At 36.9% G+C, this 26,711-nt stretch overlaps 1 protein-coding gene across 22 annotated transcripts in view; it reads left to right on the top strand.

Annotated features, from left to right (window-relative positions):
* The first annotated feature begins 5,128 nt into the window (after positions 1-5,128).
* The window catches only part of Rab32 (RAS oncogene family member Rab32), an 82,758-nt gene continuing 61,175 nt past the window's right edge, over positions 5,129-26,711 (top strand). The window contains exons 1-4 of one of the 22 annotated variants that reach the window (XM_073992495.1): positions 5,276-5,586; positions 8,599-8,904; positions 9,110-9,273; positions 24,172-25,375. In XM_073992495.1, the coding sequence (XP_073848596.1) occupies positions 24,512-25,375 (864 nt within the window). In that variant the 5' untranslated portion in view covers positions 5,276-5,586; positions 8,599-8,904; positions 9,110-9,273; positions 24,172-24,511. Of the gene's footprint in view, positions 5,587-8,598; positions 8,910-9,109; positions 9,274-24,114; positions 25,376-26,711 lie in introns of all 22 variants that reach the window. The other 21 variants (XM_073992503.1, XM_073992488.1, XM_073992500.1 and 18 more) reach the window with 21 other exon arrangements.

Genomic DNA, 26,711 nt, shown 5'->3' with positions numbered 1-26,711 from the left:
ATAGTGTTATCCGTGCACATAAGAGGTTTTCTGTTGCCTATGGAAGGTCTCAAGAGATCTTCTTTTGTCTTTAGAAGACAAGAGGTCTGCTGTTGTGTATAGAAGACTTGGGGAGGTCATCCGTTGGCTATAGAAGATCGCTATAGAATACCTCAAGAGGTCTTCTGTTGTCTATGGAAGGCTTCAAGAGGTTTTCTTTTGTCTATGGAAGGCTTCAAGAGGTTTCCTATTGTCCTTAGAAGACCTCAAGAGCACCTCTGTTGGCTATAGTATACCTCAAATGCCTTCGTCGTCTATGGAAGGTTTCAAGAGGTCTTCTGTTGTCTTTAGAGGTCTTCTGCTGTCTGTGAAAAGCTTCAGGAGGTTTTCTGTAGTCCTTAGAAGACTTCAATAGGTCTTCTGTTGTCCTTAGAAGTCTTTTGCTGTTTGTGGAAAGCTTCAAAAGGATTTGTGTTGCCTTTAGAAGACTCCAAGAGATCGTCTGTTGGTTATATAAGACCGCAAGAGGTGTTTTGTTGGCTATAGAATACCTCAAAAGATCTTCCGTTGTCTATGGAATCTTTCATAGGTCTTCTGTTGTCTCTAGAATATCTTAAGATATGTATTTTCTGTTGTCTTTAGAAGACGAAAGGTCTGCTGTTGTGTATAGAAGGCTTCAGGAGGTCTTCCGTTGTCTATGGAAGGCTTCAAGAGGTTTTCTGTTGTCTTTAGAATCATCAAAAGATCTTCTGTTAGAGATCTTCTGTTGTCTATGGAAGGCTTCAAGAGGTTTTCTTTTGTCTTTAGAATACCTCAAGAGATCTTCTGTTGTCTATGGAAGACTTCAAGAGGTCTTCTGTTGTTTATGAAAGGTTTCAAAAGGTATTCTGTTGTCTTTAGAAGACAAGATGTCTGCTGTTGTATATGGAACTCCACTATTTTTTTGTATCCAGTGCACTATACATACATATCTATGTATATCTCTTCCCCGTCATATTTTTCCTTGTTTCTTCTGACTGAGCGGGAGTGAACAATTTCAATTTTTGAAACAATTATTTGCCAGTTAGGCATTTGTTGCATTTGTTTAAATGTAGCATCCGTTAGTCGAACATAACGTACATACAACTAACTCTCAGTACGCTCAGTTCAATCTAGTTTAGTTCAAGACTGATTCGTGACTAAACGGATGGAGCGAGCAACCAATGCAAATTTGAAACTTGTTTCTCATACTTTTACTTTCTGTCGTCGTTGTCTTTCTGTTGTTGTGGCAAATATTTTTTTGCGGTTTGGTATTACATTCCAAGGTCTTTACATTGCAGAAACATAAAATTAACGGCAACATTTTATGGTCTGTCCATAGGGAAGTGGGGTTAGATTTCAAATTGTTATGTTCGTTTGATGTTATGTAAGTCAATTATTTGAAATAATTGATTTTATTTGTTTATAGCAGGTTAATTATACTTTTCAGAACTAACAAAATTTTAAATATTGAAACTCTAGCAGAAATGTTAAAAACAATGTATCAGCCAATTAAAGGCCATCAAAAAAGTTGTTAGCATTTGCTCGGTCAATATTGTCATGTAAAAAAAGAGTGTCCTTTTATTTAAAGATATGTGCAAGTTTGGCCTGAAAGATATTCTTAACGGTCAAAATTCCACTATTTCACACTTGATTTTATCATTTTAAAGTTGCGCCATCAACGATGACGGTTTTTCGTTAATTATCTACTCCCATGTCTGACACAAAACTTGTCTCTTTTAGGGGTTTTCCTTAAAATAAAAAGAGTACAAATGACAAAAATGAAAGGACCTCGTAGGTTTTCTGTTTACGAAGTACTTACATATAGCTAAGATCATAATTATAGTAAAATATACAAGAGGTCTATCGAAGACAACAAGATGTCTGTAGAAGACACCAAGATGTCTCAAGAGGTCTTCTGTTGTCTTCAGAAGCTCCTGATTTTCTGATCTTTTCTATAGAAGACTTTATGATGTCTTCTATTGCCTATAGATCTCAGGATTGTTTTTGTTATTTGTAGAAGACATCAGAAGGTCTTCTTTTATCTATAAAAATCTTAAGAGGTCTATAGCAGACCACATGACGTCAATAACGAAGCTCAAGAGGTCTTCTGTTACCTATAGAAGACCTCAAGATGTGTTGTTTTTGTCTTTAGAAGACTTAAAGGGACCTTCCGTTGCGTACAGAAGATGCCAGAAATATTCTATAAAAGATTTTATGATGTCTATAGGATACCTCAGGAGGTCTTATGTTTTCTATATGACACTCAGGAGGTCTTATATTTTCTATAGAAGTCCTTAAGAGGGCTTCCGTTAGCTATAGAAGACATAGAGGCCTTCTGTTGGCTGTAGACAACCTCAAGAGATCTTCTGTTGGCTATAGAAGATCTCAAGAGGTATTCGGTTGTCTATGGGGGACTTAAAGATGACTTATGTTGTCTAAGGAAGACTTCTGGAGGTCATCTGTAGTCAATAGAAGACATCAAGAGGTCTGTTGTTGTCCATGGAAGGCTTCAAGAGTTCTTCTGTTGTCTTTAGAAAACCTTAAGATATTTTCAGTTGTCTTTAAACGACGAGAGGTCTGCTGTTTTCTATAGAATACATCAGGAGGTCTTCCGTTGGCTATAGAAGACCTCAAGAGGTTTTCTGTTGTCTTTAGAAGACTTCAAGAGGTTTATGTTGTCATGGACGACCTCAAGTTGTCTTCGGTTGCCATGAACGATTTCAAGAGGTATTTGTTATCTTTATCAAAAAGCCTATAGAAGACCCATCGAAGCATCCGGAGGTATTCTTTTGTCTTTAGAAGACCTCAAGAAGTCTTCTGTTGTCTTTAGAATATCTCAAGAGGTCTTCAGTTGTCTCAAGAAGTCTTCCGTCGTCTTTAGAAGACCTCAAGACGTCTGCTGTTGTCTTTTGAAGACCTCACGAAGTCTTTTTTTGTCTTTAGAACACCTTAAGAGGTCTTCCGTAGTATCAAGAAGTCTTCTGTTGTCTTAAGAGAACCTCAAGAAGTCTTCTGTGGAATTTGGGAGCCCTCAGGAGATCTTCTGTTATCTTTCTAAGACCTCAAGATGTCTTCTGTTGTCTTTACAAGCCCCACGAGGACTTGTGTTTTCTTCAGAAAACCTCAAGATATCTTCTGTTGTCTTTAGAAGACCTCAAAAAATCTTTTGTTGTCAAAGAAGTTCTTCGTTGACTTTAGAAGACCTCAAGAAGTCATATTTTGCCAATAGAAGACCTCAAGATCTCTGCTGTTGTATATAGAAGATCTCAAAAGGTCTTCTGTTGTCTAAAGGAGACCTCGAGACGTCATCTGTTATCTACAGAATACTTCAAGAAGTTTTCTGTTATCTATAGAAGAACTCAAGAGGCCTTCTGTTGTCGCAAGAGGTCTTTCGTAGACGTTAGAAGACCCCAAAAAGTCTTCTGTTGTCTTCAGGAGCCTTCAAGAGGTCTTCCTTTCTCATTAGATGACCTCAAGATCTTCTGTGGTCTTCAGGAACCCCCAATAAGCCTTCTGTTGCCTTTAGACGACTTCAAGAGGACTTCTGTTGTCTATAGAAGTCTCAGGAGGACTTCTATTGATTTTAGAAGACCTCAAGAAATCTTCCGTTCTCATTAGATGGCCTCAAGAGGTCTTCTTTGGTCTTTAGAAGCTCTCAAGAGGTCTTCTGTTGTCTTTGGAAGACCTCAATACGTCTTCTGTTGTCTACAGTGCTCCGATTTGCTCGTTTTTACTCGCGAGTGAAAAGTATTCGCGAGTGGGAGTACTCGAAGAGTGCGAGCAAAAAGTCCGATTTGCTCGTTTTTACTCGCGAGTGGGAGTACTTGAAGAGTGCGAGATACTCTCCACTCTTTTGTTTTATTTGGGAGTATTCGCGAGTACTCGGGGTTTAAAAATAAGAGTGGGAGTAAAAAAACTCAACTACCTCCTATCAACTCCCCCCCCCCTCGACTTCCACCCCTCAACTTCCCGTTGCCATAGAGGACAGCAAGATGTATTATGTTGTCTGTAGTAGACCTCAAAACGTCTACAGAATATCTCAAGGGATTTTCCGTGGTCTGTGGATGACCTCGAGAGATCTTCTTTAGTCTATATGGAAGGCCCCCAGCTATCTTCTGTTATCTCAAGAAGAGCTCAAGAAGTCTTCTGTTGTCTAGAGAAGACCTCAAATGATATTTTGTTGTCTATAGATTACCTCATGGCGTATCTGTTGTCTGGAGAAACCCTAAAGAGGTCTTCTGTAGTCTGTAGAACGTCTCAAGAGGTCTTCTGTTGTTTATAGAAGAGCTCCAAATGCCCTCTGTTATCGATAAAAGACCTGAAGGAGTCTTTTGTTGTCTGTAGCAGACCTCAAGAGACCATCTTTAGAAGACCTTCTGTAGTCTACAGAAGATGCCAGAAGTCTCTTGTTGTCTATTTAAGGTCCATATGTTCTCAGGAGGTCTTTTATAGGCGACTGAAGACCTCTAGAGATCTTCTAAAGACAACAGAATACATTTGTTATCTTCCATATGCAACAGAAGACTTCTTGAAGTCTTCCAAAGGCAACAGAAAACCCCCACAGGTCTTCTAAAGATAACAGTAGACCTCTTGAAGTTCTTTAAAGCCAACAGAAGACATCTTAAGGTTTTCTATAGTCAAAAGGACTCTGCGGGTCTTTCACAGACAACAGAATTCAAAATTGTGCTATAATTTTGACAGTTATTGTACCTCTGCAGTGCATTTCTATTTCTGTTTCAGTTTACCTGTCTCTCTCTCTTAATGCTCTCTTGCATTAGAGAGTTGATGTAATCCTTTGGCACTGATGGGCAAATTGCGAGAGACTCATGTATTTTTTACACTTTTGTGTGTGAGGCAGAGCATTTCTGCCCATCAGTGTCCTTTGGAATGGATGATATGCAAAACATTGCTAAAAGGAAATGAGAGCAAGGAATCCATATGAGTCCATTGCTTTTGTTATTGCGAATGACGAAAACGGTCGGTGGGAGAGACAAAAAGGAAAAGGAATACAAAAGCTAACATGGCTAATTGTTTGTTATGGTGGTTTTCCTTTCACACCATATTATGTTGGGTGTTTGTTTGGTCCATGTAAAAGACCCACCAAAACAACAGCGACCAACTAATCTCAGTTGCTCTGGCGTGGCTTGAGAAGGAGGAAGGTTTCGTTTTAAATTATTCTTCGTGACTTGTTATTGTTGTAGCTGCTGGTTGGGTTTGGTGCTTTTACTTTTATAAGAAAACAAAACACAAACAAACTAAGCCACAGTAGCCGATGGCAGAGACCAGACCGACAGACGGAGTGTGTTCCGAGACTGACTGAGAGTCATATTACGTTATACAAGGAAAAAGTTTAGTTGTTAATTTGAGACACTTGCGACCGGACGTCATAGTGGAAGTTTTGCCAAATCAAAAAATAATATAATAAAGAATAATTCGTGATTTGGTTTCCGTGTAACAGTGTGTGTGTATTGTTTGCATATTTTTATTGCTAAAAATTATTCGCCAAAACGTGAAATGTAAATCGAAGGTAGCATATTCGTTGTTTTTATTTTCCGCCAATTCCGTTTGTTTTCGTTTTCCTGAAAGGCAGCGTTGTCAGTATTGGGGATTTTTCCCCAAATTGGGGAAATTTTATTTGAAATGGGGAAAAAAATTTCGACTTGGGGAATTGGGAAAATGTTGAGGAAATCTGAAAAATATTTGGGGATTTTTGGGGAATTTCTTTTTTTAACTAATTACTTCAGATTATCTTATCTTTTTTTAATTTCAGTACCTGAATAGTAGTAGCGCACGCGTGACGCACAAATAACATACATCATATACTAGCTGGTCGCAGCTGTAATAATTTATGACAGATTTGAAGTGTTATCATGCGGTTCGACGACAGACAGCGTATAGAACAGTGGGTTGAATTGAAATAACATTTTCCATCATTTCTACTGCTGAAGGGGACTTAACTGCAGAAATGATTTCTGGATTGATGGGCAATGATGAAATTAAACTTCCCAGCAAAATGTTCGATGCCAAAGATGACATTCAATCATGGGTGCAAGTGATCTATCATGTCATCTTTTAGCATCTTCATCGATGAATTTTATATGAGCGTGGACCCCAAAAGATGACGTTCTTTTCTGGATCCTAAGCATGTCATTTTGACCAATGCGTTGACACGTCATTTTCACCCATGCTTTGACATGTCATTTTAACCAATGCTTTGGCATGTCATTTTCACCAACCCCTTGGCATGAAATTTGCATGTATTGTTTGGAAAATGGAAATGCTGTATTGAAATATGATTTTCATGAAAAACAAAACTCTTTATTAATTCAAACGAATTCATGAAATAACTACAATTAATTTATCAGTTTAGTTTTTCAAAAGTTTACATCCAAAATTGCAATGTAATCACCACCGCTGCAACGCAAAAGATTACTTCCTCCGTTCTCTACAACTGATATTCTTTCGTCTTACAAAAGGTTTTTTCAATTATCTTCCCATCACCAGTTCAGATTTCGACATGGACTCCAAATGCACTCCTTTAAGTATTTTTATTTCGTAAATTACTTTTATTTTATAATTTTGTTATTTTATAACAACATTTTGGTAATTTATACTCTTTTGTTTAGTGACGGAAATATGTAGGGATCTACAACCCGGCTTGCTTTAGGGATCTCTAAGAACAAAATGTAACGAACGGGGAGGAGAGACTTTTTATGGAAAATACCATTTATGCTTAATTAATTTATTTTTAATTGTTTCTTTCCAAAAGTAGTTTCTTCTTTATTTTCAGATTCTTGTTCCTTTTCGTTTCGGACTTTTTTTCAAATTCCAAGAAGCGAGATTTGATTGATTTCATTCTATGTCAGATTTAGAACAGACAAGGGAACTTTTAAAATAGCAATGTGTGCAGTCCGATTTTATTTTTAGCTCGATGGTTGGGACTTCATATAATACCAATTGTTTAGAAGTTTTAGTTGTTTGATATGCAGGAAATGTAAGACAACATCACGACGACAGTTCTAACAACTTTGGTCTGTTCCAGAAACTGCAAGAATCTACTTATTTTTACTACGGTAATAATTTTTCCTTTATGTTATCGGAAAAAATAGTAAAAATTAGTAGATTTTTGCAGTACTGGAACATACCAAAATGAAAATAAACAGGTGTGTAAATAAAAACACAAACATCATCTCTATTGGATCGATGGAATGGGTACAAATGCTGATGAAAAGATCGGATCTTTCACGACTTCCTTTGCATTGGTTCAAATCCTAATGAAAAGATCGGATCTTCCACGACTTCCTTTGAACCAATGCAAAAGATGACATGAAATCACGTCATCTCAAAGAACCCCTTCCGTCAAATTTTGCTGGGCTTTATTTAACATTCATGGCTCCAATTATAAAAGAGATGAATATGCTAAGGCCCATTATTATGTCCTTTTTGTTGTTGAATGTTGGCTGATATCGGACAGATAACCCGCTTTTTATTCCTTTGTGTTCCTTTTAAAATTTAAAGTGCGCCCAAAACAAGAAACATTTGAGAGCAAATTGAATCAACCAATCCGATTTGAGTAAATTTGATGTATACAGACTGTTTTGCTTGAAATGGAATGGAAGGTGTAATAACAAATCCCTGGTAATGCGAACTTTATTCCTTATTTTTCTAAAAGTAAGGTATAACAAAAAGGGATTTTAAAGAAAAGATGTAAGAACGGGCCTTAATCTAATTTTTCAAACCGATGCACACTGCTAATATGCATTTTCCCTGTGCACTCGAACATTGAAACCATTTATAAAAAAATTAAGATATTGAAAAAATTGTGGAATCGATTGAAAAAGACCTAGGCTTTAATTTTGACGTGTACTTTTTTTGAGTAAACAATTATTAAAGTTAAAAAGACCAGTGCCGAATATCTTAAACGCTGTTAATATATATGCTGAAACAGATGCCTACAAATATGCAATTTTTAAACTTACAAGCAATTTTACCCCAATATTTGCAGCAATTCATTGGGTCAACACAATTTTATCTCTATACGAACCTTTTTAGAACCAGTTGTCAACACAAAAATATCTACGATTGTTTACGAATCGCAATGGAGAAAGTTATCATTCGTAAATTGGAGATGGTATTAAATATGCTTTCCGTTTCAACAAGTAATTCTTAAGTAGAAAGAGTCTTCTATTTTGAACCATATTCAGAAATAAAATGCAGTACGAGTTACTAGAATAAATAATCAATTTTCTAACAACTCCATTTTTTGTAGAAATTTTGACCCACGTAAAGAAATGTTACAACTCTTCCATTATACAAATTTATATAAATCCATTGAGACTAATGATTCTGAATCACTTGAAAGTGAAGTTTTCAATATCGTTAATTTAATTCATATATAAGTGTATAGAATATTTTACAAGTTTAATGATATGAATTTCAATAGTAAAATAAAACTATATTTGCTTTTTTGTAATTATTTGTTAAAAAATTTTTGGGGATTTTTTTGAGGAAATTCAATAAAATCTGGGGAATTTTGGGGAAAAGTTTTGGACAAGTTGGGGAAAAGAGTCTAAAAAATACTGGCAACGCTGCTGAAAGGGCTTAACATTTAATAAAAGAAACACAGAAACAACAACAAACCCCGAGAGAGTAGAAAATTCATAATTGAGAGTCGCAATGGTAATCATCGTCATTATCGAGTGTTGTTTTTGCTAAAAAGTGTGACAACTTTTCAAAGGTGTTGTGGCAAATTAGTTGAGTGCATTAATAACGGTGTTTTGTGATTGATTTTTTTCTCATGTGTCAAACCAACAAAAGGGCATTCAAGAGACCACCAGAGAAGTTAGAGGAGAAAATAGAATGAATTTCGAATAAAATCCATAACAGATGACGCTTAAATAAAAGGTGAAGTGAAAAGAAAATTACAACAAGAAAACCAAAAAATTGTATCATTCGATTTAAATTTAAAACAAAATTAAAGCTTTATTTAGCAGTTTTTTCGTTGTTTCATTGTTTTACGTCCGCGTTTTTTTTTCTGTTGTCTTTTGTTCATGCTGTGGTCAGTCAACTTTTGTTGTTATTTTTTTTACTTTTTTTGGATTTATTTAAGCCACAATTGTTCTTTTTGACACACTCACACACAAATCCGCTGTCCACATCGGACCGGCATTCAAAAGACAATCTAATTGGAGTCATACCACGGCTGTTGAAGGTCTTTGAACTTGTTTTGCTTGGGGTACGACGTCTTGTCTCTTCTTACCAAAACAAAGATGAGTGAGTTTGTGTGAATGTTTGTTTTTGTTAGCCATATCATTACATTGCATTATGTACAGTGGTTCAAAGGTGTGAAGAGGAACAATTCTCAAAAAAATTGGGTCAGAATTCTGCGCCAAATTCCAAACAAGGGTCTTTTTGGGACACCCCTTGGAGCAAGTTGAGTTGAAGCATTAAGCTCGGATAAAATTATACTTTTTCCTATATAGACGGCCTTCGGCAGGGGATTTAAGACTTTCTCCTATGGACAGGAGCCAATCTAGGGAAAGGGAACAACATTTTCTTTTAAATTAAAATTTTTCTCTAAGTAGCCGACATTTAATAAGGGAATTTTCGGAACTTCGGAGGCCCATATCTCGGGAAGTATGAACTGCCGCAATAAATGTTATATATATTTGTGATCAGGGTAACAAGACCTACCTGTGGAAAAAAATTGGTCCCGATCCGAACTTAATGCTTCAACTCATCTTAAGCCTTCTGCGCCAAATTCCCCCCCTGCCAATGATACGGAAATTGTAGCATATGTATTTCTTGCTATGATGATCACAACTTTATTTAACTTTCCAATCGGATGCCCATATTTCCAGAAATATCGGTATGTAAGGATAGTTTTAAAGCTTATGAAGAGTACCTTTGCCTCTTCCCTTAGGAGAAAGTCTTAAGCGAAATCGGAACAACTCTATTTTAGTAAAAACACTCCGAAATTTTTTCCAGAGGTAGATATTGTTGCGCTGATCACGGAAATGTATAATTTTTTTGGAGGACGGACCCGGTTACCCAGTTATTGGACCCGAAAGTCTGAAGATTCTAAGAGCCATATCTATGGATCCAGAGAAGATATTACAACATATAGCGCCATTTTGGAAAGGTTAAAGTGCGAGCTATAATCTGACATACATTAAGCGGGCGCCCATAATGGACCCATTTTCGACTTTTTGAGGGTTTTAAGGAAAAATCCGGGTCCAAAAATCAGTTTTTGGGTTATATCACCTGACCACCTGAAAATAATCATATGACCACTTGTTGGATAGGTATTTCCATAAGCTTTCCCATTTTGCAGCAATCGGTTCAGTAGAGCCGGGTCTAACCCGGGTTTCTTACCCGGACTTTCGGGTCCAATAACCGGGTAATTGGGTCCGTCCCCCAAGAAAATTAAACATTTCCGTGATCAACGAAAAAATGTCTACCTCTGGAAAAAATTTCAGAAAAATCGGAGAGTTTTTACTACACTAGAGTTAAGCCGCGAAATCTTGCAATTTTAAGAAAGTTGGGTTCGCGTAGCTGACTCTTACACCCCTCCTAAAGAAGACTTTTGTTGTCTCAGGAGGTATTCTGTTGTCTATGGAAGACTTCAAAAGGTCTTCTTTTGCCTATAGACGATCTCAGGAGGTATTATGTTTCTATGGACGACCTCAAGAGGTCTTTTGTTGTCTATAGAAGGTCTCAAGAAGTCTTCTATTGTTCATGGGACCCTAAACATGTCTTCTGTTTTCTATAGAAGCTCTTATAAGACCGTCTGTTTTCTATGGAAAACAACAAGCGATTTTCCGTTGTCTTCAGAAGTCTTCAAGAGGTTCTTTGTTATCTATAAAAGGTCTCAAGAGATCTTATGTTGTCTATAGAAGATCTCAGGAGGTCTTCGGTTGTCTATAGAAGACTTTAAGAGATTTTCCATTGTCTATAGAACCCTATGAGGTCTTCTGTTATAGTCAAGAGGTCTCCTGACCTCAAAAGGTCTTCTGTTGTTTATGATGGAACGCTCAAGAAGTCTTCTGTTGTTTTTGGAAGACCTCAAGAAGTCTCCTGATGTCTGTAGAAGACCTCAAGAGGTCTTATGTTAGTTGCAGAAGTCCTAAAGATATTTCCTGTGAGTTTTAGAAGATCTCAAGAGGTCTTTTGTTAGTTATAGAAGATCTCTTAGAATACTTCAAGAAGAAGATCTCAGCTGGTTTTCTTTTGCTTATGGAAGACCTCAGGTGGTTATATTGTCGATAGAAGTCCTTAGAGGTCTTCCGTTATATATATGGCCTCAAGATGTCCCCTGTTGTCTATAAAAGACTATAGGAAGTCTTCCATTGTCAAGAGATCTTCTTTTGTTTCCAGAATACTTCGAGGGGTCATTCGTTATCTATAGAAGACCTCAAGAGGTCTACTGTTATCTGTAGGCGAGGTTTTCTATTATCTATGGGAGACGTCACGGAGTCTTCTATTGTCTGTGGCAGACCACAAGAGGTCTTTTGTTGTCTAGATGATACATCAAGAGATCTTCTTTAGTTATAGAAGACCTCAGAAGTTCTTCTGTTAGTTATAGAATACCTCAAGAGGTCTTCTTAAAAGGTCTTCTGTTATCAATGGAAGATCTTAAGGGACCTTATGTTGTCTACGGAAGGCCTTAAGAAGATGTTAATAAGTCTTCTGTTGTCCACGGTCTTTTGGTGAAGGTCTTTTGTTCTCTATAGAAAATCTCAAGAGGTCTTCTGTTGTGTACAGAAGATCCCAGGAGGTATTCTGCTGCCTATAGAAGATCTCAAGTGGTCTTATATTATCTACAGAATTCCTCAAGAAACTGTCTGTTGTCCATAGAATACCTCAAGATCTCTTCTGTTGTCTTTAAAAGACCTCATTAAGTCTTCCGTTGTATCAAGAGGTCTTCTGTTGTCTTTAGAAGCCTCAAGAGGTCTTTCTTGTCTATAAAAGATTTTAAGACGCCTTCTGTTGTTATGGACGACCGCTAGAGGTATTATGTTGTCTATCGTAGACCTCAAAACGCCTACAGAATATATCTCAAGAGATCTTTCGTGGTTTGTGGATGACCTCGAGAGATGTTCTTTAGTATATGGAAGGCCCCCAACTTACTTACTTTACTTACTTAGCTGGCCTTTTACAGAACATTTGTTCCATAAGCCGAACTAAGAAAAAATCTCCAATCCTCTCTGTTTGCTGCTGTATTTTCCCAATCTGGGATGTGTAGCTTTGTGATATCTCGTTTCACTTGTTCGCTCCAACGAAGCTTTGGCCTTCCAGATCTGCGAGAACCTCCATGCGGCCCGTATTTATACGCCTTTTTAGCGGGTTCATCATCACTCATTCTTATAACATGGCCTAGCCATCGCAATCGTTGTATCTCGATTCGTTCAACTATATTGATGTCATTGTATAGTTGATACAGCTCGATGTTCATACGACGCCGATATTCGCCGTCAACACAGATTGGCCCATAGATCTTTCGTAGAATTTTTCTCTCAAACACACAAAGCACTGCCTTATCTGCTTGAGCAAGTACCCATGCTTCGGAACCATACATTAGCACGGGTAGTATCAGTGTTTTGTACAGTGTTATTTTTGTTTGACGAGAGGTGGCTTTATTCCTAAACTGCTTACTCAGCCCAAAGTAGCATCTGTTAGCCAACACTATTCTTCTTCGTATTTCACAACTGATGTTATTTGTTGTGTTTATGGCGGTGCCGAGGTAGACGAAGTCCTTTACTACCTCAAAATTATAGGTACCAACATTCACAGATGGTGCGGTGTTTATGGACATATTACGCGTCGATACCATCAACTTGGTTTTTACGCCGTTTACTGCCAGACCAACTTTAGCAGATTCTCTTTCGACTTTTGCAAAGGTGTCAGTTACTTCCTTTACCGATCGACCCATGATGTCAATGTCGTCGGCATAAGCCAGTAACATGTGGCTGTTCGTGTATATTGTTCCATTTCTTTTGACCTTCGCGTCTCGTATGACCTTTTCCAGTAGGATGTTAAATAGATCACACGACAGGCCGTCTCCTTGTCTGAAACCTCTTTTGGTAGTAAACTCTTCGGAGAGGTTCTTTCCAATTTTAACTGAGGATCTCGTCTCAGTTAATGTCATTCTACAAAGTCGAATGAGCTTTGCAGGAATACCAAAATCAGACATGGCTTGGAACACCTTTGAACGTATAGGGCTGTCGAATGCTGCTTTATAATCGACGAAAAGATGGAAGGTGTCGATCTGCATTTCTTGGGTCTTTTCCAGGATTTGTCTCAAGGTAAATATCTGGTCAATGGTGGATTTGCCAGGTCTAAAGCCGCACTGATAGGGTCCAATAATTTCATTGACCACAGGCTTTAGTCTCTCACACAATATGCCAGATACTATCTTATATGCAATAGGGAGCAGACTTATGCCCCTATAATTGGAGCACACAGTCTTATCACCCTTCTTGTGGACTGGACATAGGATGCTCACGTTCCAATCGTCGGGTACGCGTTCTTCCTGCCAGATGGTGCTAACTAGCTGATGCATACACCTTATCAGCGTGTCGCCTCCGGTTTTGAACAGCTCGGCTGGTAGGCCATCTGCTCCTGCCGCCTTATTATTCTTCAGCCGGTTTATTGCTGTCCTTACCTCATCTTGGCTGGGCGGTATACATTCAATACCATCATCTGGGATTGGATCTGTGATATCTTCGCCGTCTTCACTGCTATCGGATACCAACAGTTTGGAAAAATGTTCTTTCCATATCCTGAGCACACTATCTGTATCAGTTACCAAATTACCTTGTTGATCTCTACAGGAGGATATTCCTGTACCAAAGCCATCAGTTTGATGCTTCACTCTTTGGTAGAATTTTCGGACTTCGTTCTGTCTCCTGTACATCTCCATTTGTTCACACTCCCTCTTTTCCATTTCTCTCTTTTTCCTGCGGAAAAGACGTTTCTCCTCTCTCCTTTTCTCCCGATACCTCTCTCGTGCGCTACGCGTTGCTACTGATTGTAAAGTAGCCCTATATGCCGCATTTTTTTCTTCGGTAGCAGCACGGCACTCCTGGTCATACCACGGATTCTTTGGTGGAGGTCTCTGGTATCCAAGTACTGATTTTGCGGCTGTTTGCATGGAGTGGGCAATATTTTGCCATTGTGCTGATATGTTATCGGGACGAGAAGCGCTATCATTAAGCAATTGGGTCAGTTGAGTGGAATATGCTGTGGCTATCTGTTGTGTTTGCAGCTTGGCGATGTCCAACTTTCGTGTTGTGTCTGTCCGTGCTTTATTTGCAACGTTTAGACGGGTACGTACCTTTGCTGCAACGAGGTAATGGTCCGAATCTATGTTTGCTCCTCGGAACGATCGTACATCCAACACGCTCGATGAATGTCTTCCATCTATCACAACGTGATCAATTTGATTTATTGTTCTTTGGTCTGGAGACAGCCAAGTGCCCTTATGAATATCGAGATGCTTAAATCTGGTACTGCTAACTACCATGTTTTTTGCCGCTGCGAAGTCTATCAGCCTCATTCCATTGTCTGATGTTTCACTATGTAGACTGAATTTCCCAACTGTTTGTCCAAAGATATTCTCCTTTCCAATTTTGGCATTAAAATCGCCTAGAACAATTTTAATGTCATGGGCAGGACAACGGTCATATGTTTCTTCTAAGCTCTCGTAGAATATATCTTTGGTCTGTTCGTCCTTGTCTTCGGTTGGGGCATGAGCGCAGATAAAGCTGATGTTGAAGAATTTTGCTTTAAATCGAATTGTAGCAAGTCTTTCATTCACTGGGGTGAAGCTGGAGACCAGATGTTTTAACCTCCGACCAACTACAAAACCGCAACCAAACTCATGCTTTGTGTCATGGCAGCTATAATACAGTGCGTCACCTTTAGGTGTTGTTGTGACATCTTTCCCAGTCCATCGTATTTCCTGTATGGCAGTAATATCGGCTTTGTACTTTCCAAGTACGTCTGCCAATGCGAAGACTGCACCTTCTCTATAAAGAGTGCGAACATTCCAGGTGCAGATTCGCAGATCATGGTCCTTAAAACGTTTGCGGGGTTCGTCAACTTTAGAGGGGTTTGTTTTTCTTTTCTTTCGTTTTTTCATAGTAGGCTGTTTTTTTCTAGGGGAGGGTTACTAACCCGACGCCCAAACCCAAGTTTTTAACGTTCTTATGGGTGAACGCGCGGCACATGTTAGCTCACTACCTTTAACGGGTGTTAAAGGCAGTTCCCCAGGTGACACCACGGGGAGGTCAGTGTCCACTTGAGATGAAAGAGGGACCAAGATAAATCCTGGGCTTTGCCATGTTAAAACCGGTCAGGACCGTTCCTTGGTATCTTCCATCCCCTACGTCTGCCCCCAACTATCTTCTGTTATCTCAAGAAGAGCTCAAGACCTCAAGAGGTCTACTGTTGTCTGTTTTCTATTACCTATGGGAAACCTCACGGAGTCTTCTATTGTCTATGGAAGATTTCAAGAGGTTTCTATTGTCTATGGAAGACCACAAGAGGTCTTCTGTGGTCTATAGAAGATCTCAAGAGGTATTCTATGTTCTATAGAAGACGTCAAGAAATTTTCTGTTGTGTATATAAGACTTTAAGAAGTCTTCTGTTGTCTATAGAAGACCTCAAGAAAGCTTCTGTTGTTAATGGAAGACCACAAGAGGTCTTCTTTTGTTTTAGAATACTTCAAGAGGTCTTTCGTTATCTAAAGAAGGCCTCAATAAATTGTCTGTTGGCTAGGGAAGACCTCAGGACGTCTTCTGCTGTCTATTGAAAACCTCAAGAATTTTTCTGTTGTCTTTAGAAGATCTCAGTAGGTCTTCTGATGCTTATGGAAAACCTCAAGAGGTCTTTTATTGTCTATGGAAGATCGCAGGAGGTCTTCTGTTGCCTATAGAAGATCTCAAGGGGAAGTTTTCTGTTGGCTAGAAATACTTTAAGAGCTCTACTGTTTTCTGCAGGAGACTTTAAAAGATCTTCTGTTGTCTATAGAACACCTCAAGAAGTCTTCTGTTGTCTAAAGAAAATTTTAGCGGGTTTTTTGTTGCCTATGGAAGACCTCAAGAGGTCTTCTATTGTCAATGGAATACCTCAATATATTATTGTCTATGGAAGACCACAAGAGGTCTTTTGTTATCTATAGATCTCAGGAGGTCTACTGTAGAAGATCTCAAGAGGTCTTAAATTTTCTATAGAAGACCTACAAAATTTTTCTGCTGTGTATAGAAGTCTTTAAGAGGTCTTCTGCTGTCTATATAAGTCCATAAGAGGTCTTTCGTTATCTATAGAAGGCCACAAGAGGTCCTCTGTTTTCTATAGAAGACCGTAGGAAGTCTTCTGTTGTCTATAGAAGACCTCAACAAGTCTCCTGTTTTTTAGAGTTGTGTAGTTCCTGAACGAACTAGTTCCAAGAAACTATTCCGAACAAGGAACTATTGGAACTATATCCGGCTCTTTCATTTATATAGTTCCATTAGTTCATATAGTTCCAGCCGTGCATATAATTCTTTTCACTTGTATAATTATTTTTTTTTTTTATTTAATTCAACACTCACATCGATCTTTCACCCTCGGTTCCTTCATCATTCAGATGCGGCCACATTGTTAAATAAACGTAAATCACATCCTCGTTACATCGCTGCAATTTATTTTTATGTCAATTCATCCACCGAAAGATGAAAACACAAAGAAAGAGAAAGATTCGTTCAACTACTTCACTCTCGGATCTATTTGGAACGAAGGAAATAGAAAGAACGCTGAAAGAGAAGTATTCATTGAACTATATCGCTCTCGGAACTATTTGGAACTATGGAACTATATTAAAGAACTAGTTCCTTTTCCCAAAAGGAACTAGAAAGATCGATCCGCTCCAGGAACTAGACTGCCCAACTCTACTGTTGTTTATAGAATACCTAAAGAGGTTTTCTTTTGCCTACAGAAGACTCTAGGAGTTCTTCTGTTCTTTATAGAAGACCTTAAGATGTCTTCTGTTTTGTATGGAAAACCTCAAGATACCTTATGTTGTCTATGGAAGACTTTAAGAGGTCTTCTGTTGTTTGATGTTGTCTTTAGAAAATCTCAAGATGACTTTTGTTGTCTCTAAAATACTTCAAGAGGTCTTCCGTTATCTATAGAACGCCACACGATACCTTCTGTTATCTATAGAAGGTCTTAAGAAGTCTATAGAAACCCTCAAGAGGTCTATAGAAAACTTCAAGAGGTTAGTAAAATACCCTAATATATACCTCTTAGGGTCTTTAACTGACCTCAAGAGGTCTTCTGTTGTCTTCAAGGAGTGTTGCGTTGTCTATAGAGGGTCCCAGAAATCTTATGTTTCTATAAAAGAAATCAGGAGGTCTTCTGTTATCTTTTGAAACCCCTCAAGAAGTCTATAGAAAACTTCAAGAGGTCTATAGAAGACCTCAAAAGGTCAATAAAGGCCCTAAGAGGTATATAGATGACCTCAATAGGTCTTCTGTTATCAAGTTATCTGTCAAGGAGGATCTCCGTGATCTAGAGACTTCAGCAATTTGTTTCCAACAAATTCACCTTCAAATGGTCGTTACAAGTTCACTTCAAGTCGATTTTCATACGCACCTACATTTGAATATGTCATTTTGTATCAGTTCCTCCATCACCACATCATTAACACGAATTGTACTCGAAGAAAAACAATGTTATGAATGAACAAAAGAGAATGTCATAATACAGAAAATAATTATACCTACTCCAACAGAAGCCATACTACATACCTACATTGTTATCTAGATAATTTCCGTACGAGAATTAATTAGCAAAACACACAAAGTGACTGCAGGGACATGGTCGTGGGCACAAAGTGATGAGTATTATACTTTGACTATAGTGTCATGGTTAAGAGTTAATTATCTTTAACTATAGAATTTAATGCAGAAAAATGCAATATTAAATCGAAACACTTGGCTAATTAAAGGGTAGATCTATGCATGTGATAGTGCCAATTTCGGTCCATAATTACCAGCTAGGCATCGCTGTGAATTATTGTCAATTGTGGGTCAAGCACAATATTTTTCATACTCTACTCAAGGGAAGGGGTGACTGATATTGGTCCTCCCACCTCTGCAAATTGTAATATTTCCTCAAACGCAAAACTTCGAATCTTTGCTTAAGTTTAACGGCTGTTCAAGAATTGTTTTGAATATTTCTTCGAAGGTAGTCCAAGTGATTCTCATTACAAGGATAAATTTCAACAATTTCTATTTATTGTTTAAACTAAGGATCTATTCTTAGCCCATTTAGGCTGAGGTTATATTTCTGCTGGTAATGCTGACTGATACTTTTTCTCTGTAGGGTGGGTTTACTTATTTTCTACATCATATGACCTAATTTACCCAAACATGTAAAAATAATATTGAAATTAAGTTCCATTCTAATTATACTTCCATAAGGAGGAAATTCCATGCGTATTTCTTCATTCTTATCCATAGAAAATATTGTTGTTATTTTTGTATAATCCCATAGTCGTATTGTTCTCCGCTTCGTTGACAATAAACAGCAGTGAATGTCCTTAGTCATATGACAGAAAACCACGAGACTCATAATTTCTCAGATAACAGCAAAAGAGGCTATTGTGTCTGTAAATGCCGACAACGATGAACATATTACAATCATATGGACATTTATCAGCGGTAGGGATACATATTCAAAAGCAAAAGTCGACTTTAAAGCTGAAAACACATCCAACGTTTGGGTAAAGTTTTGTGTCGTGTTGGCCGTTTTTACACTGTTGGGAATGATGCCGAAAAATTCAAATTCATTTGAAATATATGCCGGCAAACAGATCAACGCTGGACTTTGGTGTCAACGCCCAACACAAAACTTTACTCAAACGTTGGATGTGTTTTCAGCATAAGTCTTCGATTTGTGTCGTCAACTTAGAAGTTGGCTTTTCGGTCTATTGACTTAACTCAAAGTAGACCAGAATCGACTTTGGCGTCAAGTTTAGAGTTTCTTATAACCCTAACTTCTATGTGAGAGGGTATTATAAGTTAAATTTAGCTCAAAAGATTGTAACACATCGAAACAAGGGTCGTAGACGCACCGTAAGGCAACCCTAATGATTAAACAAAATCAAAACTAACATATCTTTAGGAATTGTAGTTTATATCAAATTAAATATGATTCATATTTGGTTCAATGGCCACAGATATTCACAACGTTTGCCGGGAAATACCAAATACAATAAGGAATACAATTTCCCCCTCTAAAGAATTTTTGCCATTCAAATAAAACGCTTCTTCAAAGCAATTTCGCTACCAGAAGTTTTATCGATAAACAATAGCAAACAACAACGACGAATGTTTTGACATTTTAGATAACAACAAAAACGACTCTCTGGCCTTGAAACTATTGATAATTTTGTTATTGTGTTTGGTATGTCAGTGAGGTTATTGTTTATACTCCCCTTATATACGTTCGTATATTTTGTTGTATGATCTCTGCTCCAAAAGCGTTAATAGAATAAAGCTCTCAATGAAAGTTCCTATACAAATTCCCATGGGAAATGACGATACAAATAGAATCAATAGTATAAAAACAATAGGCTCTGGGGATTGGCGTTTCTGGGCGACTATTGAATACACTACTTTTTCAACTAGGTTTTGATTTAAACCATATGTTAGATGAGTGATATAGGGGTAATTATTTAAGTTTTAAAGAGTATCGCACCATCCTTATTAAATTGTTCGACTAAGGGGCCTATATTTAAAATATAAAACAAAAAATAAGGTATAAAATATAGAATATAAAATATAAGATTTAAAATATAAAATAAAAAATATCAATATATAAAATTTAAAATATAAAATAAAAAAATATCGAAATATAAAACTTAAAATATAAAATAAAAAATATAAAAAAGTAAAAATAATAAAATTTGGAATATAACATATAAAATGAAATATATAAAAAATAAGACAAATAAATAAAATTTAGAAATAAAAAAAAAATACAAAATATAAAATTAAAAAATATCAATATATAAAACATAAAATATAAACATATATATATGGTAACATGGGGCGCCTTCGCCACGTTTTTGTTCAAAATGTTCTCATATCGACATCATTAAAGTTTTTCCAAATATTATTTTTGGTAAGAATATTAGCATGTCTTGACTATAAGTTTTGATATATAAATGATTATAATTTTGTTTTTAAAATATTATTTTTGAGAATTTAAAAAATGTCTAAAAAGTGGCGAAGCCTCCCCACCCATGGGGTAGCTTCGCCATCGACATAGGACATATATCAACGGACTTTAAAACTGGCATTTACCATACTTCCTCCCCAAATATCAACATTATGCATAAAAGGAACATGTTTTCTATTTAATAATCAAAAATGATTCTAAAATTTACAAAAAAAAAAACATATTCTAGCCGTTTATTGAAGTAAGTACCTTGAATTTAGGCATAAAAATGAAATTTTTGCCAAATTATATAGGTTTAGCACAATATTTGATTTCAACTTCACATTATAGCATGGTATATCAATAGAATAAACAATTTAAGTTAAACCTGACATATTTCTCACATTAACCCACAACACCCCTATCATGGCGTAGCCGCCACACCCCCTACATAGTTCAGAATATGAATATATTGAAATTTATAATTACTTTTATCATGCAAATTATTTGGATTTATATTCTTCAGTAGTTGTCTATTAACGGTAAAAAATATAGTTTTGATATCACAAAAGGTATACAAGATATCACAAAATATACCTACCATGAATATTTTTCGCAATACCCCAAAAACATGAAACCGCGTGCATCAGCAATCATATATTTGATAGAAATGCCAATTTTTGGGAGATGAAAGATCTTCGTTAAACTCACAATTTTCCCTTTAACGGCATTTCTGTAGTAGTTATAATTCTCAAGAAAATCGGTGCTGGCGAAGGCGCCCCAGTGGCGAAGCCGCCCCATGTTACCATAAAATACAAAATAAAAAATTTTAAAAATAAAATTTAAAATATAAAATAAAAAATATCAAAAAAAATATAAAATTTAAAAAAAATATCAAAATATAAAATAAAAAATATAAAAAATAAAAATAATAAAATTTGGTATATAACATATAAATAAAGTATATATAAAATTAGTATATCACCAATATTTTTGAAAATTTAACATAGCTGAAGCCAAGGTTTACCCTTTTAGAACACGCGACTAGTGATTGTATATTATATAAATTAAATACTTTTGGATAAAATGAAATGTTTTTGGACGTGGCAAAAATATTGGCCGTAAAAGTAAAAAAGTATCAGTCGGCTTTGCCGACAGAGATATACCCTCAGCCTGTGCAAATTGTAACACTTTTTTCACAAAAAAACTTATGTATTTAGGGGGTTTCAAAATTTTGGTCGTATGAACCGACAAAAATGTTGATTAGGATTAAAGTTCAAAAATTTTGCGGAAAAGGTACTTAAAGGAATGGACCGTCATAGACCATGGGGGTGCCATAGGGGGTTTTTACAGCCTTCGAGCTGTTTTCTCAAGGAATATGGATTTGCCCCTGAAACAACTTTTACCATCGTAATTGAGGCAGCGAATGTAAGTTGCTTCAACAAAAATCAAAGTGATTCAATAGCAGGTCTTAAAGTGAACTTACCCAACATTTTGTGTGGGAGGTACGGGATGGAGTGGACAAATATAGTCCATATTCGAACCTTATGTATATCTGGTAGATATTATGAGAATGTGTAAAGTATGGACCAAATCGGTCACTCCTATCAAGAGTTATCGTGCGCACAATTTTTCCGAATATTTTTGAACTTTTGTGGGGTAGGTACCTGAAGGAGTGGACCGATATGGCTTATCTACGAACTTCAAGTAAGTTTGGAAACAATATTACGAAGGCCAAATTTTGGCCGGAATCGGCATTTCCGTTCGAGAATTATCTTGCGCTTGCACCCATAAACATGGTGTCATAGGGTTTGTTTTTCAACTTTCAGGCTATTTTTTCAGGAAGTATGGACTTGCCCTTGAGGAAACTTGTACCTTCGTATAGGGGACAGTGAATACAAGATGTTACAACAAAAACCAAGGCGATTCGAGAGCAGGTCCTAAACTGAACTTTTCCGAAATTTTGTGTGGGAGGTACTCGAAGGAGTTTACCGATTGAGTCCATATTGGAACCTCATCTAAGTCTGGTAGAAATTTCATAATGTGCAAAGTATGGACCAAATCGGTTACTCCCTTCAAGAGTTATCGTACGCACAAATTTTCCGAACATTTTCGAACTTTTGTGGGGGAGGTACCGGAAGGAGTGGACCTATATAATCCATCTTTGAACTTGAACTAAGTTTGGACAAAATATTACGAAAGCCTAATTTTGGACCGAATCGGCAGATCCGTTCGAGAGTTATATTGCGCTCCAACCACTACACACGGTGTCATAGGGGTTTTTGTAATTTTCAGGCTATTTTCTCAGGAAGTATGGACTTGCCCCTAATGAAACTTACAGCGTCGTATAGAAGACAGCGAATACAACTTGCGTAAACAAAAATCAAAGCGATTCGAGACCAGGTCTTAAACTGAACTTTTCCGAAATTGTGTGTGGGAGGTACCCGAAGGAGTGGACCGATTGAGTCCATATGGGAACCTCATCTAACTTTGGTAGAAATTACACGATGTGCAAAGTATGGACTAAATCGGTTATTCCCTACAAGGGTTATCGTCCGCACAAGTTTTGCGACAATTTTTGAACATTTGTGGGGGAGGTACCTGAAGGAGTGGACCTATATGGCCCATCTTCGAACTTAAATCGAATCTGGACAAAATATTTCGATACCCAAAATTTGAACTGAATCGATTGATCCGTTCGAGAGTTATCGTGCGCACCAGCCTGCCAGACAGACAGACAGACGGACGGACATTTCTAGATCTACTCAAAATTGTCTGAAACGGATATCGTACAAACATACTTGGGGTCTAAAACCATTATTTCGATGAGGCACATTTTTGGTCGTATCAAAGTGTAAATACCCTCTTTAGCCTAAAGGCTGAGGGTATAAATATATATTATATTTGACAAAACCTTCCAAATTTTTTGGATTTTCAAATTAATGCTCCGTTCCAGAACCTGCAATAAACTACTATTTTTTACTTCGATAACAATTTTTCCTTTATGTTATCGAAAAAATAATAAAAATTAGTAGATTCTTGCAGTTCTGAAACATACCATAAGTGTGTTTGGGATCGTTTTGATTTTTTTTCCAAAAGTACTCCGTTTGGTATTGCTTACATCGATATAATGTTTTTAGTTGGCAAATCTATGCGACCTGTCACAATGATCCAAAATCCTACTTAAATTCGGTTCGAAAATGGACTATATAGACAAAAGTTCATTTTTTGCTTAAGGGGTCCTAAAGTCTGTTTTGAAATTGTTCAAAATACATATTTTTTGTGGAAAAGTCAATGCTTCCTGTCATAATGGCCCCTAAGTTCTAAAAATCCTACGCTGACCCACAAATCTAGCTAGTTGGCACCATAACTGTAGAAAGGAATGCCTCCCAAAATTAAATCCAATTCCAGTATGGACTATATCGGCCCATTTCTAATCCGCTTTAATCCCGTTTGCTGCCACTTCTTGGATCATGTTGAAATTGAATTAGCTGGTAGTCGTTGTGATCCATCCAGGATAATTGTGAACATAGGTTGCACTCAAAAATCTCGAAGAAATCGGTGTCTTTTCTCATCTTTGGTTGCTCTTAAAAATGGTCCAAAAATACTCATTACAAAACCCCCTACTAACCCATTATTTTAACAAGGGCACGCGAAGTATATAGATATTTTTGTTCACTTAAAAAGGTAGTTAAATAGTTTTCGAGTAGTTTATCCTTTTTATTTGGTTAAGCAATTCTTATGCATTTTGTAATTTACACTGATGGGCCGGTTGGCTTTGAATTACAAGTTAAATAAAATTGAATTGAATCGAAAAAAAATAAGCAGTTACTAAAAGTCTTGACTAATTATTTAATTGGCCCTTGTTAAATACATATATCTGTTAGTAAGGGGTTTTATAATGAGTATTTTATTTATTTCATGCCGAAATCAAAGCTACAACACCATTACTCCTCGCTGTAGGGTACAATGATGATAAACAGAAAGCGAAACTATTAACTATCTAGAAATGTTTGTGAAAAGAGAAGAAAGAAAATGCGTAAAATAAATCATGATAATAAATAACAAAAACAAAACAACAATAACAAAATTACTATAAAAACGATAAAACAAGAAAACGTTGTAGAGAGCAAAAGAAAGAAAAAAAAACACTAAAAAGAAAACGAAACAATAACAACTATATCATCATATCATTCATTATATACCACGTGCTATTGCAACAACAACACCAACAACGATATCAACTAAAGTAAAATAAAATAGTTTAACAACATTTCACCACCCACTTTTCGCCCGTTTGTGTATGGCATCTACTGGTGCAATAATACGTGACAACGACTCTGAGCCAGCCGCAGCCCCAGCTACAACAGTTGAGAACAACATCGTTCCAAAGAAACAAACAGCACCAGCAACAACAACGAAACGAGACTCTCCTAAACATCGGAGGAGCACACAACGACGCACTCGCCATATCTTGGCAAATTTACTCTGCTCCGAGTGTCATAGTAGCAGCAACACCTCAATACCGTCAACAACTGATTCACCCCCATATCAGTTATTTCTGCCGCGTAACACTGCCAAACGTAAACGTTATTTGTCCGCGATAACCGACAAAACTTTAGACTTTTGCGGCTCATATTCGAGTACAGCGTGCAATTGCAGCAAGTGTCCAAAGGAAGATTTTAAATTTCATACCGTTAGATCATTTTCAAGATCCAATATTTCGTCCTCAACGCATTTGGATAATACCACCAGCAGCAGCGGTAGCGACAGCAGTAGGGACAGTAGCTGTTCAAACCTTTCACATACCACCGAAGAAGTAGGGAATTTCTTTACTCCACCTCGTGAATACACCAGCAATACCCGTGCCTTGGGAGTTTTGACGGAAAAACGTTCACCACTCTTTGGACCTCTGGCTGGTGGTATATCCCTAAGAACCCAAGAACCTTTCTATTCGGAATATTTGCTGAATGCCAACGATTTGATATCACCGAAATCACTGAAAACCCTAAAAGAGAATATCGATTATACGGCAACGGAAGCTTTGACCAGCATGAATGGCGGGAAACGTCTTGCGAATGGTTCGGTAGTAACATCATCAGCAGCCACAGCAAATGGAGGAGGAAATGTAACCGATATAAATCGTAATGGTGTACCAAAACATTGGGTAAGTTTTGAAAATGTTTACAAACATATACTTATATTTTTTAATATTTAATAGAGAGAAAAACAAAACAAATAAATTGTTAATTAACATATGCTTCAAATTGCTTATTAAGCTAAAAACGCTAACAGCTGTTCTAATTGATAATTTCGTATACACCGTGGTTCGAAAATAATTGTTGGCATATTAGTTTATCAGCGATTATGGTTGGGTGTTCGTAAAAAAAAACATTGAAAATTGTTGGGGAATTTGTCGAAGAAGTCTCTACTGTTGAAATAAGGAATAGATTTCAGTGTAATTCAATACATAACATGGAATAACTTTAGTACAGGGCTGTAGGAAACTGGCTTTTGTTTGGCAAAAAGGCAGTAAGTATAGACCTGCTGCTCTGCTTCTCTTGAGGGCTTCCTAAAAATCTTTAAAAAATCTACGTTTATTTGTCCTCTAGGGGCCTACTAAAATCTTTAATAAATCAACGTTAATTTGTCTCCTAGAGACCAACTAAAAATCTTTAATAAATCCATGTTTATTTGTCCTCTTAAAAAATCTATAGAGACCTACTAAAAATCTTTAAAAAATACACGTATATTTGTCCCCTAGTGGCCTGCTAAAAATCTTTAATAAATCCAAGTTTATTCGTCCTCTAGGGGCCAACTAAAAATCTTTAATAAATCCACGTTTATTTGAACTCTTAAAAATCTATAGGGACCTACTAAAAATCTTTAATAAAGCAAAGTTTATTTGTCCCCTAGAGGCCTACTAAAAATCTTTAATGAATCCACGTTTATTCGTCCTCTAGGGGTTACTAAAAATCTTTAAAAATCCACGTTTATTCGTCCTCTGGGGGCCTACTAAAAATCTTTAATAAATCTATGTCTATTTGTCCTCTAGGGGCCTTCAAAAATCTTTAGTAAGTCCACGTCTATTTGTCCTCTAAGGGCCTCTTAAAATATTAAAGGCATCTCCTGGGGCCTACTAAAAATCTTTAATGAATCCACGTTTATTTGTCCGCTAGGGGCCTACTAAAAATCTTTAATGAATCCACGTTTATTTGTCCGCTAGGGGCCTACTAAAAATCTTTAAAAAATTAACGTTTATTTGTCCTCTGAGGGCCTACTGAAAATCTTTTAAAAAAATCTACGACGATTCGTCCTTTAAGGGCTTCCTAAAAATCGTTATTAAATCCAAGTCTATTTGTCCCCTAGGTACTTACTTACATACTTAGCTGGCCCATTACAGAACATTTGTTCCATAGACCGAACCAAGAAAAGATCTCCAATTCTCTCTGTTTAGTGCTTCGCTTTCTGGAATACCGCGCCTTGTCATCTCTTCATTCACT

Source organism: Musca autumnalis, unplaced genomic scaffold (genome assembly GCF_047663935.1).
Source record: "Musca autumnalis isolate F117 unplaced genomic scaffold, ASM4766393v1 scaffold_5, whole genome shotgun sequence".
NCBI classification, from domain to species: domain Eukaryota; kingdom Metazoa; phylum Arthropoda; class Insecta; order Diptera; family Muscidae; genus Musca; species Musca autumnalis.
This window is presented reverse-complemented; position numbering and strand designations above follow the sequence as displayed.